Here is a 15,602-nt window from a genome sequence, read left to right as displayed (position 1 = left end):
TTTTCCTTCTTCGTCTCCTCCGCCTCCTTTTCTGTTTCCTCCGCTTACGTGAAGGAACAGGAGGAGCCCGAGAGCATGACGCCGACTTGGAGATGTCCGATATGCAGGAGGGTGAGTCAGAAGCCTCCCGCTCCTCTTCCTGCTCCATGCTCCACTGTCACTTCTATCGCCTCTCCCATACTCTCCTGCTCCTGCTCCTGCTCCTGCTCTTGCTCCTGCTCCTGCTCCTGCTCCTTCTCCTGCTCCTGCTCCTGCTCCTTCTTTTCCTGCTCCTTCTTTTCCTCCTACTTATGTGGATCTTCTTCCTCCAGGTCTGCTGCTGTGCCACTCAGTCCTGCAGTAAAGTTCATCGACATTGCAAGGTGAGATGCTGCAACTTCATCCTCCTCCTCCCTCCACCTCATCCCTTGCTCTTCCTGAATTTTCTGCTGCTGCTGCTGCTGCTGCTGCTGCTGCTGCTGCTGCTCCTACTCCTCCTCCTCCTACTCCTCCTCCTACTCCTTTTCCTCCTCCTTTTCTGAACATCATCAAAGGCATATCGCTACCGGCAACGACGTGCAGAGCTTGCGGCCAAGAAAACCTCTGTTGGTGGCTTTGAAGACATCGGGGGCTATGGAGAGGAAGGTGGAGGAGGAGGAGGAGGAGGAGGAGGAGGGAAAGGCTTCAGCAGCAGCAGCAGCAGCAGCAGAAGGGCGTGATGCATGAGCTGTGCGAGGAGGAGAAGAATTGCAAGATGCCGCGAGGAAGCCTGGAGGAACAGATCCACAACTCCAATTGAGGAGGAGGAGAGAGAAGAAGTGGGATGGGGAGAAGGGAGGAGGAGGAGGAGGAGGAGGAGGAGGAGGAGGAGGAAGAGGAGGAGGCGAGGGTGTGAAACTAAGTATGAATGTATTCTTTCTATTCTTTGGTTAAAGCTGATCGAGACGGTGAGGGGTAGTGACTTACGTGAGCATTTTCTTAATTCGTGAACAATAAAGATAAGTGAGTAAAGCTTTGACGTGTCAAAAGGACAAGACAAGACCAGACTAGACAAGAACAAGAACAAGAACAAGACAAGTCAAGACTAGACAACAACAAGACAAGACAAGACAGATCGAGGCAAGCAGTTCAAACTATCAGCTCGTTGACAAATCTTTCAATCTTCCTCACATCTTCGTCGTCCTGTAGCAAAGAGCACTCAGGGACAACTGAAACGTGACATGTCGTCCTCACCTCCCCGTATCTTCTCTTCATCATCTTGACGTACCTCGTGACGTCTTCCGCCTCTTCCCTCCATTCCTTCATCTCGCTCCTCATCAGATTCTCTGCTGCGCTGAATGCCAACCTCGTGCAGGAGAAGACCGCCCTCTCGCCGCCCTCCCTCCTCCCTCCTCCCTCCTCCCCTCCCCTCTTGCTGTTCACTCCCGTCTCCTCCTTGCTGCACTCCCTCCCCTCCTCCCACTTCTCCTCCAGCTCCTCCCTCACTCGGATCGCCAGGAAGAAACTCCGGGCAGCGCGTCCTCGGCAATCTCGGGAGGAAAGCAGGAAGGGAGCCACAAAGTCTTCCCGCTTCTCCATCCTATGTGCATACGAGGACCAGACTTTTGCCAGCAGCTCCTGTCCCTGCGCCACGAGGAAGTGGGAGGGAGACAGTTTCCCTTGGGCCTCCTTCACCATCTCCTCCAGCTCTCGCGGGTCAGGAAGCTGCCTATCGAAGTCTCTGCACTTGCCGAGGAACTGAAGCATCCTCCTCCCCGCCTCCTCCTCCCACTCGACCAGATCTCTGACTGAATCCCCTCCGCCCTCCCCCTCACACCGGCAGGCCGTCCACTTTTCCCTCTCCACCACCCCACCCGCGCTCCCAGCCTCCTCCTCCTCCTTCGCCGCCGTCTCAGGCAGCGGATATCGGATGATGCCGCAAGCAGGGCATCGGATCCCTCTGACATCGTCGACCCCTTCACACCTCGCACAGGAGCAAAGGAAATCCTTTCCCCTCATCCTTTCCCTCCGCTCCTCTCTGCTCATTACGTCACCGTCCTCCCCGAGATAAGAGAAGGTCACTTCCTCTCCTCGCTCGATCCTCCTCATCGCTATCAGCCGCAGCTTCCCGTCCTCCGTCTGCGAGGAGAACATCACGTTGGGTCGGCAGCTATGGTTCACTTTAGCGCAGCGCGGGAACAGCGCAAGGCGATCCGCTCCGACGCTCGTTCCCTCCTCGTACCCGCTGGCCCTCCTCCCGTAGAAAGGGAAGCAGTTAGTGTCCTTGATGATCAGCAGCCTGTGGACATCCTCTTCCTCCCACCCAGCTGCTTCCATCCTCTCCCGCATGCTGTCGTACACCTCCTCCGCTGCCGCACGAAGTCGAGCTATCCTCTCCGTCTTGGCATCAGTCGGCAAGTGAGCGAGCTGCAAGATAGCCTCCCTCTCCTCCTCCCCTCCCTCGAGAAACTTGAGGACGAAGGAGGAGTCCGAGTTGGCAGGCCATACCAAGGAGGCAGCCTCTGCTAGCACTTCTTCCCCGACCTCGTAGTTCCGATCCGCAACGGTGATCCGCCCACGAGCTGAGTGCGTGTCGATCACCACAGGCTCTGCCCTAAGATTGCTGACAAACAGGAGGAGAAGGACGGAGGAGACAAGTAGGAGGTGGGTGAGCGAAGCTACGGGCAGCATCTGTTCCAATTGAGCTCAACTGAAACCATCGAGCCCCACGAATCCCATTACTGCTTCTTCTCCCTCCCAGCAGAATCTTTCTCCCTCGTCTTTCTTCCCATGATCCTCGTCGAGTCTACCCAAGGACGCCAACTCTCAGCTCCGGTTGGGCTACTGTTCGACTCCACTGCTGCTCTCCGCCATTTTGTTCGCACAACCACTACTACTACTGTTCCCCCTGCTGAACAGCAGTGTAACATTTTTTTTAAAAAAAAAATGTGTAAAGGTAAAAAAGAATATTTGTTTTGTCCACTTGTGAACGGTGGGTCTTACATCGCTACTGCACTTTGAACCGGTTCCTAGAAATTACAGAAATATTTGAACTTTTATCTATAATGTTGAAAATTTATGCTAAAAATCAATACATTCACTCAAAATTTTCAAATGTTCGTTCTCTTCTATATCGGAGGACCCTATGCACCGTAGGACCCTACCCATGCAAAGAATCTTGAGAGAACCCCTACCCCAACTTCCTCCCTTGCAAGTACTACCCCTACCCCTCAATATTTCTCCGAATACCCACCTGTAAATAGAAGGATCGCTTATCCTAACCCACCACCCCATCCTGATCGGCTACAGTACCCCCTGGTCTGGAATCTCTAAAACTACCCCCACCCCCTCGGGATTCCCCGAGTTTGCATGTGACCCAATGGAGATCGCGGAAGACATGGGAGGAAACGAAATGCGAACAATGGCGCGAGGAGGGAGAGGAGACGCGAAGAGTGCAGGGAGAAGAGGAGGAGACGAGGAAGGTGGAGCTGGTGACTGGATAGAGTGGAGCGAGGAGAGTATGAGGGGAGAGGGGCAAGGCAATGTCCACGGAGTGGGGAAGGGAGTAGGAGGGGCTTCGGGGATGGTAGGGACCGCAAGGGAGAAAGAACGAGGGTATCGTTGTCAGAAGTTTGATATCTTACTTCTCTCTTGAAGTTTTCATGCATTGATCTTGATCTCACTGTCTATCTCAGGCGTTCTCTGCTTCTGGGGTCGACGGGCAGTGGGTGCACGAGCTGCGGTGTGGAGCTAGAGGAAGTGATCGATGGATGCGACATTGGAGTTCGAGTATCACTCGATTGCGATGAACACCATGACCATCGCTCGCGTCCCCGTGTCCAGTCCTCCATCGCACGCCCCCGACGTGAAGCGGAGCTCCTTCAAGGGGGAGTTAGCAGGGAAAGGCAACGCCACGACCGAAGCGGTGGTCGGGTTGCTGGCTGGGATGGTTTACGGAGCGACTTCTCCTCTCGCGGGACATCCTTTCGACACCGTGAAGACGAAGATGCAGGCGCAGGCGTCTCACCGCAACTGCACGTCGATGGATGTTGTTCGTTATGTGTACAAAACAGAAGGTGTCAAGGGATTTTACCGCGGTCTCGTCCCGGCCTTGACCGGTGGCTCCATCTTTGGTGGGATCGTGCTGGGTGCGTACGGGGGCACTTTTGCAGCGTGCGAAGGAACGATCCTGGCTGAGCCCATACCTGGGACAGGAGGGTTGCGAGGGGCAGTGGTGGCTGGGGGGATAGTATCTGCAGCGTCGAGGAGTGTGATAGAAACTCCTCTGGCTCTGATCAAGATCAGGAGGCAGACCGGACAGTCTTGGCTCATCTCTCCTCAGAGCCAGCACACCCTTGTCAACGCTGGGCTGCAGGTGAAGGAGCTGTACAAGGGCATGGGGCCCACGTTTTGGCGGTCGACCTTCATGCTCGGAACTTTCTTCATCCTCAATGACTATGCCGTTCGCCTCATCCCTGACGTTGTGAACGCTCCTGTCGTGGGCCCGTTCGTGAAGGGAGGAGTGTGTGCGACCATCGGATGGCTGCTGGCATGGCCGATCGAGGTCGTCAAGTCGCGGGTACAGGCAGACAGGACCAGCAACTACGGGAACAAGACCACGATCAGGCTGATCCGAGAGATCGTCAAGGAGGAAGGGTTGGCAAGAACGTTTCGAGGCATCGGGCCCGGGATCTGCAAGTCGTTTGTGTCCAACGGAGCAGCGATGTTCATGTTTCACTTCCTGCATGAGTTCATGGAGAAGGATGAGAGTAGCAGCTAAGATGGCGTGGAGCAGGCGCGGAAGAGAGAGAAGGAGCAGGATAGCAGGGGAGACTGAGTGTTGTGTTGTGTATTATATCGTTGGTCATGCTCTTCATCAGGCTGTGGTGGAGCAGAGAAAATCTCGAAAGCCCGTTCGAGGAGAAGTGATGAGATTTCTCGTCCTCAATATGCTCTCCCGCATTGGCAACGACTCTCCTCTTCTTCCTCTTCCGTCCCCTCCTCCTTCTCCTACTCCTACCGCTGCACCTACACCCGCTCCTCCTCCTCCTCCTCCTGTAGCTTGTCCTGCCTCTGCTCCTGCCCCTAGCCGTCTTACTCCTTCTCCCGCCCAGTTCCCTCTTAGTCCTGCTCCCCGACCTGCGCACTCGGGAATCGACGCTGTGCAGCCGTCAGCGGAAGGCCAGCGGTTACGGGAGTCGTTACCTCTCGAAGACGGCTGGGTCAACCTCCAGCCACCTCCCAGCTCACCATCACCTCGAGAGTGGATGACGTCACCTGTACCAGCGGATGTTCGGCCATAATCTCCCTTTGCTCGCTCGGGCCTTCCTGCTCCTGCTCCTGCTCCTGCTCCTGCTCCTGCTCCTGCTCCTGCTCCTGCTCCTGCTCCTGCTCCTGCTCCTCTTCCTCCTCCTCCTCCCTTATCATTCGTTTCATTGCGCACGTCGGCCCTCTCATTCTCTTGCGCGTGGAAGAAGTAGGTGAAAAACACCGCTCGAGCCCGCCTCGCATCGTAACCACCTGATACGCCCAGCTCAACCCCAGCTGGGGTCCGAACGATCCCACCTGACAGGCCCATGGAGGTTCGAGGGGATGGCAGGCGGGGGTGAGCTGGACGCGAGCTGGGGGAGGTCGAAGGAACGTAATGGTCGGTAATCAGAAACCTGTAGGGGATGTCATGTTTACTCTCCTCCTCCTCCTCCTCCTCCTCCTCCTCCGCATCCTCCTCTACCACAGCCATCTCCTCCTTATCAGCCTTGGCTCCTTGCAGTCTTGTCGTCACGTTTCTCTCTTACCATCCAGGGAAGAAGGACGAAGATGACGTTTCTTTGCCTGCTGCTTTCTGGCCCATCCCAAACATCGTAGAAGATGCTTTGTGGAGCTGAGAGGAGGAGGAATGGTCTGCTCGAAGCAGGCAGCTCTCGCCCTCTTTCCTCTTGCCCCTCAACTTCTTGAGCCGCCGGAAAATCTTTCTCTTTGTGCTCTGCAAGAGAGGGGAGGAAGTCACGGCGACCGAGAGACTCGAGTAGCAGATCTTACTTTGTTCCTCTTCGCCATCATGCAGAACCCAACGAACCTTGCTCTCTTCACGCGGTACACAACCTCCTGTAGCAAGCAGACATGCTCACTAACATGCTCGCAAACCCTCCAACGTCACTCTCACCCCCCACTCGTGGAGCATCCTCTTCAGCGTCCTCCTGCGTGAGCCATCAGGAGAGCAGCTCAGCCTCCTCCTCACGACCTCTCTCTCATGGTCGTCAGCTCTGCTCCGCTCAGGGTCCACCTGCTCCACTTCGATGACCTGTGGCTCCTGCACAAGGTGAGTCAGTGACTACCGTCTTCCCTGCTACTACCTCGATGAGCTACCGCTGATGTCGCACGGCGACTCCTCGACCAGCGTCAGGCTGCCAACGCTGCCATCGGTCAGCTGAGAGAAACGGGAAGAACAACAAGAGGAAGAGAAGGAGGAGAAGGAGAAAGGCGGCGGCGGCGGCGGCGGCGGCAGAGGAGGAGGAGGTGGTGGTAGTGGATTAGGAGGAGGGAGGTGGTGGTGGTGGTGGAAGAGGAGGAGGAGGAGGATGAGGAGGAGGTGGTGGTGGTGGAAGAAGAGGAGGAGGGATTTTACCTGACTGTCGCTGACTGTTTGAGATGAAGTTTGAACTGTTGTTCCCTCTGATACTGCAGCGTGCGATAAGTCGAGGGAGTGAGAGGAGACGAGATGAGAACAGCCAAGTCCACAGATGATGGAAGAGAAGCAGGGAGGAGAAGAACACATGAGAATATGGAGATTGATGAAAGGAAAGGAAGAAATGCAGGGAGAGGTGAAGGAGGAGGAGGTTAGAGAGAAGGAGGAGGAAGAGAAGGAGGAGGTGGTGGTGAAGGAGGAGGAAGTGAAGGAGGTGGTGGTGGTGAAGGAGGAGAAGGAGAAGGTGGTAGTGGTTGTGGAGGAGGAGCTAGGAGTGAAACCTGAGCTTCAAGTTGTCTCAGCAGCTCCCCGATCTTCTCACGCACACTCTTGCCGGACTCTCCATCCTTCCCAGCAGCAGGAGATCGATCTCTCCTCCCTCCCTCCTGCTCCCTCGAGACTTGACAGTGTTCTCCCATAGCCAAACGCCCGTCCAAACTTGTCCTGGTCCACCAGCTGGTAGCAATTCTAGGTCTTGTGTTGCGGATGGAGATATCTGCTGATTCATAGACGAAGATTCCGCATGTGGCGAGGCCGGGCTGTCATTGCTCAGCCTCTTCGGGTCTCCTTCATCCTCTTGCCCTCTCCTTCCAGACATCGAGACTTCCTAGTGAGTGAGTGAGTGAGTGAGTGAGTGAGTGAGTGAGTGAGTGAGTGAGTGAGTGAGTGAGTGAGTGAGTGAGTGAGTGAGTGAGTGAGTGAGTGAGTGAGTGAGTGAGTGAGGGAGGGAGGGAGGGAAAATCGTGGCTGCCTACTCGCTCAGCTGGACTCCTCCTCGGCTGCGCGACAGGAGCGCTCTTGCGATGATAGTCAGTGATCCCCTGGACCACCCAAGGGTGAGACGACGGCATTCCCCATGGGCAGGGGGTACCTGCTCAACTAGAGCCCAGCAGAACAGCCTGTTGGCATCGAGGTCGTCCTCGCCCGATGAAGTTTCGCTATGCGGATCAGACGCGACCTCACTCTTCCTCCGGCTGTATTGTATCTCGGGCTCAATGCCAGTGGGAACCCTTGGAAACAAGTACTTGATGTGTTGCCTGCCATCCCCACATTTCAGAGAAGAATGTACACATCCCATAACAACGCAACACAGCACAGCACAACACAACACAACACACACACAACACAACACGTCATTTCAGATGTCGTCTCGTCTCGTCTCGTCTCGTCCCGTCTCGTCTCGTCTCCTCTCATGATACACCTGAGATCTTGCTGATACGCATCGTGAGCTTGACTGGCCCACAACCTCAACTTGGCTCGATCCCCCATCCTGCACAACGACCGTCATGGAAGAGAGGCACCATCGTTGCCCCCCCATATGATTCTCACCTTCGCACGCCCATACTCTGCAGCATCTCTTCAGTCTCTTGAGAGAACTCAACTAGATCTTCACTTCTGATCCCTACATCGCACGTTCACCCACCATGGCACACGAGCTTCTCACCTTTCTGAGCAAACGATGTCATGCACTCTTCTAAGCCCAAGGTCATCAGCCATCTGTGCACCCGAGCGCTGAGCAGAAGCTCTTCCACCTCCTGTGGCGAGCCTAGACCAGCATCCCCTGCCCTCTTGTCAACTAGGATACTTCGAGATTTCCTCTACCCCTCCTCGTCCTCCCCGTTTTCTCTCCTCCTCCTCCTCCTCCTCCTCCTCTCACCATGATGGTGGTTTACTTTCGGTCGCATGTTGAGCTTTGGGATCGTCAGTCTTGGGTTCTCATCCCTCATTTCTTCTCTGCCGTCGCTCATGCCGTTTGCTCGCGGGGCCTTCCACCCTACCTCGCTTCCAGTCGCTTCTGCTTGCTCCTCCTCCTCTTCTTCTCTCTCCCTCTCCTCCTCCTCTCCTCCTCCTCCTCTCCTCCTCCTCCCCACCTTCTCCTCCTCTCCTCCTTCCTCCTTTCCAGGTACCAATCTCAAGACGTCTTTTCTATGATCTCCTGCTCCCTTCTCCCTCCCCGCCGACCTCAACCCCGCATCATTCCGAGTTGATTTTTTTTTAAAGCCCAGTCAAGAGAGGAGAGGAACAACAACTACTAGCGGTTTTCGCTGCCTCCTTCGTCTCCTAGTATTTTATTGAGGCGGGTTTGTAGGCATTATCCTCGTCCTCCTTTGTTTGCTCCGGTTTGCCTTTCTTTTTCAGTCAATAAAGCAAATTGTTTACTAGCTAGCAGAGCAGACGAGACCCCGGCCGAGAGATCCGAGGGCAGAAGCAATCCGCCTGCTGTGGTAGGAGGACCTTGACGGACGAACACCTTTGATCTGCCGTGTTGTAGCTTCTCTCTCGTCCTACGTTCAGCGTGTCTACGGCAGGGCAATGCAGTAACCAAAGAGATCGCATTTCTCCTCACTGCCGGTTCTTCTTCTACAAGTTCCTCTCAGACATCAATCTTGAACATGTTGCAGCTCCTCCACTCACCTTGATCTTCTTGCTCGCCTGCTGCCCTTGCCCGAACCCTCTCTTCGGGCCAGCGCCAGCCGAGCTTGCCTTGCTCGACCCCAGCTCTTGCTCAAGCTCTTGCGACTTGATCTCCATCAGCTTGACCGCAGTTGCCAGCACCCGCCTCTCCTCTGCCACTCGAGCCATCAACTCATTCATCATCAGCACAGACCCTGCTTACCTCGTTGCACTTCTTCAGCCATCCGCGCACGCCTAGACAAGTCAGGTGGAGGAGTCTGCTTGCCGGCGTCTCCTCCAAACATCTGCTCGTACACCTACCTCAAGGTCAGGAGCGGCAGGAGGATACGATCGCGTTCAGCACCTGAGATAGCAACCAGCTTGTCCACCTCACCGCTCTTATCTCATTGTCAATGTCTAGCAGCAAGTCAGCATGCGGGCCATAGGTAGACCGCGGTTGACCTATTCTCCCACATGCCTCGTCGGATGTCGACAGGCAGACTGTTGCGAGCTCCTCGCCAGAGCACAAGCACATGATCTTTGATACCAGCATCATCGGAACCGGCAGGCCTTCCTTGCGGATAAGCATCGGCTCAGCCCCGAGGTTGATATCGAACTTGAGATCGCCTGCTGCTGACCGGTCAGCATCTGCTGCTAGTGGAAGGGGAGGAACCAGTCTCGATGACCTCCAGCTGTTGAAGCAGTGATCGCTTCCTCTCCATCAACTCCTTCGTCACCCCAGCTCGGTCCTTGCTGAGCGACTGTAGAGAGGTCTCGAAGATCGACGAGGGGAGGGAGAACCCGATCCTCGAGTCTCCGTGCAACGGAGGAGAGGGGACGAAGCCGTAGCGCAAGAGGAGCTCCTCATTCGTCAGTTGGCCATAAGTCCAGCTGACTTCACTGCCAGCTGGGATGGCTCGAGTGGCTGTGAACTCAAAGTGATCGCCCACCACCGAGCCGCGAACTGAAGGGCCCCTGTGTACGTCCGCCTGCCGCAGCAGGTCGCTTGCTGGGGGAGGCACAGCCGAAGGCTCATGATTGAACATGTCGGCGAGCGGGAAGCAGTATCGCTCCAACGTCTCAGGCACATCCTGCCCTGAGCTTCCTTTCACCACCTTCTCCCTCAGCGCTCGGGATTTCACCATCGCGTACCCCCACTTGACGTCCTCATCGTCCACCTGCACCTGGAGGGCTTCCGTTACCTTGCGGATCTTGCTCGAGTAGTCCTCGTACTCCTCTCTCATCGCCTCCACCAGCGTCATCGTCATCCTCGGCAGCGTCTGCAGCTCTGCTGAGTCCCAGAAGATGGGAAGGTCCGGCTTCTCAAGGGGCAGCGAGCGAACGTATTCCGAGAAAGGGAACGAACCCTCTTTCTTTCTCGAGCTAGCGAGGTAGAGGGTCAGGAGCAGGTCGTCAGCAAGCCTTCCCTCGCTTGCTTCCAGCGCCTGAACCCCCTCGGCTAAGCTCGAGGACTGTCGTATAAAGTCGCCTGAGATCCGAAATGAAGCGGAATTCGCTAGTCTCATCACCACCTCTCCCTCCTCCACTTGCTCCAATGCCCAGATTCCTCGTATCGCATCCCCTTGTTCAGCGGCACCCCTCGTTCCCAGCTCAACTTTTCGCTGATGTAGCAGCCCTGCTCCTCCGCCCATCTCTGTAGACTCACACTCTGCCGATCCTGACCCTCACTCACGCTAGCATCCTTGGCAGCAAAAGTCCTCACCATGCCATCTCTTCTCTTGCCGTACACGCCATCCAGCCCAAAGTGAGGAGACAGAGCAGCATGACATCGTCGACCACTGGGAGGCAAGCCTGCAATCCCTGTAGCCAGCAAGGAAACAGAGCGGGAAGAGCGAGTCCGCTGTGTGGGGCAGAGGCGAGAATGACGCAAAGGCACAGGGAGGAAAGAGGGGAGGGGAATGAAGGAAGGAAGAGAGGGAGAGAGAGGAGGGAGGGAGGGAAGGGGAGAGGAGGGAGGGAGGGAGGGAAGGGGAGAGGAGGGAGGGAGGGAGGGAAGGGGAGAGGAGGGAGGGACCAGGAAGCAGAGTAACGCTAGTGCACCTGCGACTGGCCGCATGTTGGTGGGGCTCGTCCCCTCACTGACCATTGACATGACTACGCGGGGATGTGGACCAATTACCAGCACGTGCGGTAGGGCATGAATGCAGCGCTGAGGAGGGAGGGAGGAAAGGAGAGACGACGAGGCGAAGGAGCGAAGGGGGAGGAGGAGAGGAGGAGAGGGAGGAAGAGAAAAGAAGAGGAAGAGGTCTGAGGAAGAGCATGGAGAGAGTCCGCAAGGGAGTGGTGAGGGGGGGGAGCGGAAGAGAAACAAACACAGACTTGTTCGATTTGGAGTTGTTTGTGACAAGTTGCTCAGGTATAATGCCGTCTGGAGGTCGCTCGACGGGGAGGAGAGCAAAGCTTGGAGGACTTGGAGGATCTCTCGGTGCGTCGATCCGGAACGAGAGGTTCGAGCGGTTTGCAAAGACGCACACAAAGTGAGTGAAGGAGGAAGAGAGTTGCTGATATGGCGCCTGATGGCTTTTGCAACAGAGAGATCCTTGAGACTGACATCCCCAAGAACGCTCATCTTGTCCCTGAATGGGAGAAACTCACGGAGGAGGCTGTGGAGCGCCAACGGGAGCTCCAGACCTCCGTGGTCGACGAGAACGACCTAACGGCCCTGCTCCGCCTGGCCGAGTTGTCGGATCGAGACTTTACAGCTGAGCGGCAGAATGCAAGGGTCGTCATGTCTGGTCCCACGTGCATCACACAAGACAGCAAGGAGCAGCTGCCAGAGGACCTCCGGCAGCTGCCGATCCCGATGCGGCCATCATGGAACAAGAAGATGCGGAAGGAGCAGGTGGAGGCGAACGAGAAGGAGGCGTTCCTGGAGTGGAGGAGAGAGCTGGCGCGCATCGAGGAGAACTTCGACGTGATTCTGACACCGTTCGAGAAGAACCTGGAGTTCTGGAGGCAGCTGTGGAGAGTCGTTGAGAAGAGCGACGTGGTTGTACAGGTGGTAGACGCCAGAAACCCTCTCCTGTATCGCAGCCCCAGTCTTGAAGGCTACGTGAAGAGCGTGGGAGAGTGGAAGACCAACGTCATCCTCTTCAACAAGGCCGACCTCCTTCCTCACCGTGTTCGAGTGGCATGGGGGCAGTATTTTGACAAGATGGACGTCAAGTACTTCTTCTTCGCCGCAAAGACGCAGATCGAGGCAAGGTTGAAAGAGCAGAAGCAGAGCTCGATCCCGGAGGACGGTGAGTACGAGGAGGAGTCTGCTGAGGAGGAGGTGGAGTACAAGGAAGACTTTGAGCAAGACTGCATGCTGGGAGAGGAGGTGGAAGCGGACATCAACTCGGACCACAAGACGAGGGTGATGAACGCGGAGGAGCTGCTGGATGCTCTTGAGTTTCTGGGAAGGGAGAGTGTGGAGAAGGGAGGAAGGCAAGTCTGCCAGGACGTGCGTGACGACGAGAGGATGTCTCAGCTGTCGGGGATGTCGGGGATGTCGGGGATGTCGACCGGCTCTCGCAGCCAGCTGGACTACATCATGATTGGATTCGTGGGCTACCCCAACGTCGGCAAGAGCTCGACTATCAACGCGCTGCTGGGGCAGAAGCGAGTCGGAGTGACTTCTACCCCCGGAAAGACGAAACACTTTCAGACCCTCATCGTCTCAGACTCCCTCATGCTGTGCGACTGCCCCGGCCTAGTCTTCCCTTCCGTCGTCTCGTCCCGCGCAGAGATGGTGAGCAGAGGGGGAGGAGGACAGTTGAGGGCGCACGATGAGACTTGGGATATGGGAGAGGAAGGAGCAGAAAGGGAAGAGGGCTCGGCTTCCAGCGCAGTGACCTAGGCTGCAGGTTTGCGGAGGAATCCTCCCTCTCAACTCGCTCAAGGATCATATCTCACCCATGGAGCTCGTGAGCAGGAGAATCCCACGAATCGTCTTTGAGGAGGTGAGAGAGGAGGACGACGAGGAGGAGACAAGGTCCGTGCTGATGCTTCTGCAGTGCTACAACATCGTCCTCCCCTCCAAGACGGCGACGGGAGCAGAACGCCAGTACATCACATGGACGGTGAGTGCGCGAGCGAGCGAAAGGATTGATCGCTGCCAGTCTGGATGAAGTTTCCATCTGTTCTGTTGTACAAAGGGCTCTGAATCTAGTTGAGGATAACAACAGTTGCCTTCCCTGGCGGGTTGGTCTGACAGACATTTAGCATAGATCCTCTTCCTGCTCCTCCTCATCCTCCTCCTCCTAACGTGTTGCTGCAGGAAGTTTGTCAAGGATATGCGGTGGCACGAGGACTGATCACGGGATGTGGAGGAGGAGTGCCTGACACGCATACTGCTGCTCGCAAGATCTTGAGGGTGAGAAGGAGCAGAGAGAGAGGAGAAGGGAAGGAGGAAGGGAGGGAAGGATGATGGGGAGGCTCTAAGGAAGTGGAGATGGGAGCGAGGAGGGGCAAGAGCTTGCTCTGACGCGTCTCTCTGTCAGGACTACGTGGACGGCAGATTGAGGTTCTGCCACACGCCCCCTGGCCAGCAGGACGTCGCACTTGGTCCACTCCCGCACGCTCAGGAGGAGGACGGAGAGCTGGAGGAGGGAGGAGAAGCTCGGTCGGAGGCTGCACCCTCCTCCTACGCTCATTCGATGGCTTCTTCGCACGCGTTGGAGGAGCACGATGCTGGTGTAGCCATCGGGCAGGTGAAGAAGAACAGGAGATCGAGACAAAACCGAGGACTGTCAGCAGGGGCCTGGGTTGAGGATGATGAGGCGAACATGATGAAGGTAAGCCCCTTCTGCTCCTGCTCCTCTCTCTCGCTCTCTATACTTGTCTGGCTGCTGGTAAGCATGGTCTTTCCAGGAGAAGCAGGAGGCCAAGGTTTTCGCAGCCGGAGGGAAGAAGAAAGGAGGGAAGGCAAACGCTTTCCTCCGCGTCGAGCGACCTTACAGCGCAGTTGCTGTCCGTCCCAAGTCTGCGATCCCAATGGCGTGAGGTGTGAATATGTAGATGAAGAGCTGTTTGGTGGTGTAAACTGTTGTACAAAAAGAATTTTCATCGGGAGAGCTTTCTTTGAGTCAATTTCCTGTCGTATCACACACACTAATCACGCGTCCTCTGTCAGTCCATGTCTTCCAAGCTCGTCGGGTTCCCTGTACCTCCTGCTGAAGTCCGTGAGCCAACAACCAGGAGCAGGAGACTAGGAGGGAGCAGTTGACATCACCTCCCTCATCTTGAGTTTGCTCGCTCTCCTCCTCCTCGATCGACTCGCTCTCCTGCTCGAGGTCAGAAACACCTCACGAGCGTGCCGACCTATCCTACTTCTCCAGGAGCAGGAACAGAGCCATCTGAGAAGTTGTCAGCAGGGACAACGGGCAAGAGAGAGGTCCCCTCTACACCTTCGTTGACGAGTATCCCCACGAAGCATTTTTCCATGATGAAGTCGATGTTGACCCACCTGGCCCATCCAACGTCACCCGATGGCCCGGAGCATGCCTCGACCTCACTTGTGATACTTGTCGAAGAGCTTCGTCCCGTCCCTGATATCACCAACTATCAGCCCCCCCCCCCCAAACACAGGCTGCAACATCGCATCTTCCTTACTTCCCAGCTGCCATCAGGATATACTTGGGCCCCCCCGGATGATATTCGAAGAAAGGTGTCATGTCGTACACTTTTCCCCTACAAGATCACAAACAGCTGTTCATACAGCAACAAGGTCTCGATGCCTGCTACCTGTACACACTCCAGCAATCCTCCCTCGTGTTGTGTTTCTTCACCTGTGCTCTCTTTCACTGCCTCAACACTCTACACCACACGACCACCTCCGACATCGTAACTCTCCTCAGCCTCTTCACGTTTGGCCGCAGATTCAACCAGTGCATCATGCTCCTGCCCTCGCCCACCGCCATCTTCCTCCTCACTTTTCCCGGCTCTGCTTCAGACATCTCCTCTCGTCCTCCACCTCGTATCCTCAGTCCGACACAAGAAACAGCCTCCAACGCGCGACTCTCTAACGAGATGCAAGCTCTTGCTCCTGCTTGCGAGTCCAGTCGAGGCCTGTCCTTGACAAGCGCTTCCAGCGATCCTTCTGCTGAACTTACCAACAGGGGGATAAGAGCGAGCAGGCAACGAACGATCGTCCTGGTATGTTGAAGGCTCCTGGTCTGATCTGCACCGATGAAGATCAGACCACAAAAACCCAAACGTGCAAAAAGTTTGGCACGACCACTTTGTATCCAGCTCTCCCTTCGATAGAAACTTCTCAATCACTCTTGTCACTGTGTCTTTCCCGCTTCCCTTTTTCCACCATCTCTCCCTTCCTCCCCTGCCCTTCCTCCCTCCCCCCCATCCCCCTTCCTCCCTTCTCCCTCCTCCTAGTTGCTGCATCGATGATGCTTGTATCTGCGACTCGAGTTCCAATCAGGTTCAGTGAAACTCAATTCTCAGTCTCACCCGATCTCCGGACCGGGGCCCGCTGTCCGAACCCCGGTCCCGGCCCGGAGGTGGCTCGGCCCTTGCTGACTGAGCGGTCCCTAATCAGATGAGTAAA

At 56.0% G+C, this 15,602-nt stretch overlaps 7 protein-coding genes across 7 annotated transcripts in view; 3 read left to right on the top strand and 4 right to left on the bottom strand.

The window, feature by feature from the left end:
- The window catches only part of GUITHDRAFT_143202 (hypothetical protein), a gene marked incomplete at both ends in the record, with an annotated part of 1,707 nt that extends 1,364 nt beyond the window's left edge, over positions 1-343 (top strand). Inside the window, 2 exons of the mRNA XM_005826736.1 lie at positions 61-111; positions 341-343. Of these exons, the coding sequence (XP_005826793.1) occupies positions 61-111; positions 341-343 (54 nt within the window). The remainder of the gene's footprint in view (positions 1-60; positions 112-340) is intronic.
- Positions 344-1,107: 764 nt separating this feature from the next.
- Positions 1,108-2,649, bottom strand: GUITHDRAFT_143201 (hypothetical protein; the record flags this gene model as incomplete). Its single annotated transcript, XM_005826735.1, has 2 exons — positions 1,108-1,161; positions 1,213-2,649. 2 exons carry the CDS (start codon positions 2,647-2,649, stop codon positions 1,108-1,110), a joined length of 1,491 nt encoding a protein of 496 aa, XP_005826792.1.
- A 1,123-nt stretch (positions 2,650-3,772) lies between these two features.
- Positions 3,773-4,738, top strand: GUITHDRAFT_76084 (hypothetical protein; the record flags this gene model as incomplete). Its single annotated transcript, XM_005826734.1, has 1 exon — positions 3,773-4,738. The coding sequence occupies one exon, from the start codon at positions 3,773-3,775 to the stop codon at positions 4,736-4,738; it is 966 nt and encodes a 321-aa protein (XP_005826791.1).
- A 1,011-nt stretch (positions 4,739-5,749) lies between these two features.
- On the bottom strand, positions 5,750-8,391 carry GUITHDRAFT_114061 (hypothetical protein; the record flags this gene model as incomplete). Its single annotated transcript, XM_005826733.1, has 12 exons — positions 5,750-5,941; positions 5,998-6,063; positions 6,122-6,155; positions 6,200-6,268; positions 6,312-6,371; positions 6,970-7,250; positions 7,399-7,464; positions 7,515-7,680; positions 7,845-7,913; positions 7,973-8,045; positions 8,088-8,204; positions 8,301-8,391. 12 exons carry the CDS (start codon positions 8,389-8,391, stop codon positions 5,750-5,752), a joined length of 1,284 nt encoding a protein of 427 aa, XP_005826790.1.
- A 595-nt stretch (positions 8,392-8,986) lies between these two features.
- Positions 8,987-10,689, bottom strand: GUITHDRAFT_114060 (hypothetical protein; the record flags this gene model as incomplete). Its single annotated transcript, XM_005826732.1, has 6 exons — positions 8,987-9,004; positions 9,059-9,210; positions 9,261-9,354; positions 9,432-9,454; positions 9,500-9,664; positions 9,711-10,689. The coding sequence occupies 6 exons, from the start codon at positions 10,687-10,689 to the stop codon at positions 8,987-8,989; spliced, it is 1,431 nt and encodes a 476-aa protein (XP_005826789.1).
- A 731-nt stretch (positions 10,690-11,420) lies between these two features.
- Positions 11,421-14,112, top strand: GUITHDRAFT_164834 (hypothetical protein). The gene is made up of 7 exons (XM_005826731.1): positions 11,421-11,535; positions 11,591-12,791; positions 12,907-13,002; positions 13,057-13,122; positions 13,320-13,415; positions 13,543-13,836; positions 13,913-14,112. Exons 2-7 carry the CDS (start codon positions 11,787-11,789, stop codon positions 14,042-14,044), a joined length of 1,689 nt encoding a protein of 562 aa, XP_005826788.1. The 5' UTR covers positions 11,421-11,535; positions 11,591-11,786; the 3' UTR covers positions 14,045-14,112.
- A 165-nt stretch (positions 14,113-14,277) lies between these two features.
- On the bottom strand, positions 14,278-15,143 carry GUITHDRAFT_96532 (hypothetical protein; the record flags this gene model as incomplete). The annotated part of the gene is made up of 7 exons (XM_005826730.1): positions 14,875-15,143; positions 14,786-14,829; positions 14,654-14,731; positions 14,557-14,589; positions 14,449-14,507; positions 14,372-14,397; positions 14,278-14,325 (listed from the first exon to the last, which is right to left on the bottom strand). Coding segments are annotated over exons 1-7 (411 nt in total), but the record flags the coding sequence as incomplete, so codon positions are not given.
- Between the last annotated feature and the right edge of the window lie 459 nt (positions 15,144-15,602).

Source organism: Guillardia theta (assembly GCF_000315625.1).
Source record: "Guillardia theta CCMP2712 unplaced genomic scaffold GUITHscaffold_72, whole genome shotgun sequence".
Classification (NCBI taxonomy): Eukaryota; class Cryptophyceae; order Pyrenomonadales; family Geminigeraceae; genus Guillardia; species Guillardia theta.
Note: the sequence above shows the minus strand (reverse complement) of the source record. Positions and strands in the feature narration are given on the sequence as shown.

Excerpts from the sequence above, each read along its gene's own strand:
- GUITHDRAFT_164834 (XM_005826731.1), top strand. The coding sequence starts at position 11,787 with ATGTCTGGTCCCACGTGCATCACACAAGACAGCAAGGAGCAGCTGCCA. Across the intron at positions 13,003-13,056 it reads CACGAATCGTCTTTGAGGAG|TGCTACAACATCGTCCTCCC; the intron begins GTGAGAGAGGAG and ends ATGCTTCTGCAG. Across the intron at positions 13,123-13,319 it reads GCCAGTACATCACATGGACG|GAAGTTTGTCAAGGATATGC; the intron begins GTGAGTGCGCGA and ends GTGTTGCTGCAG.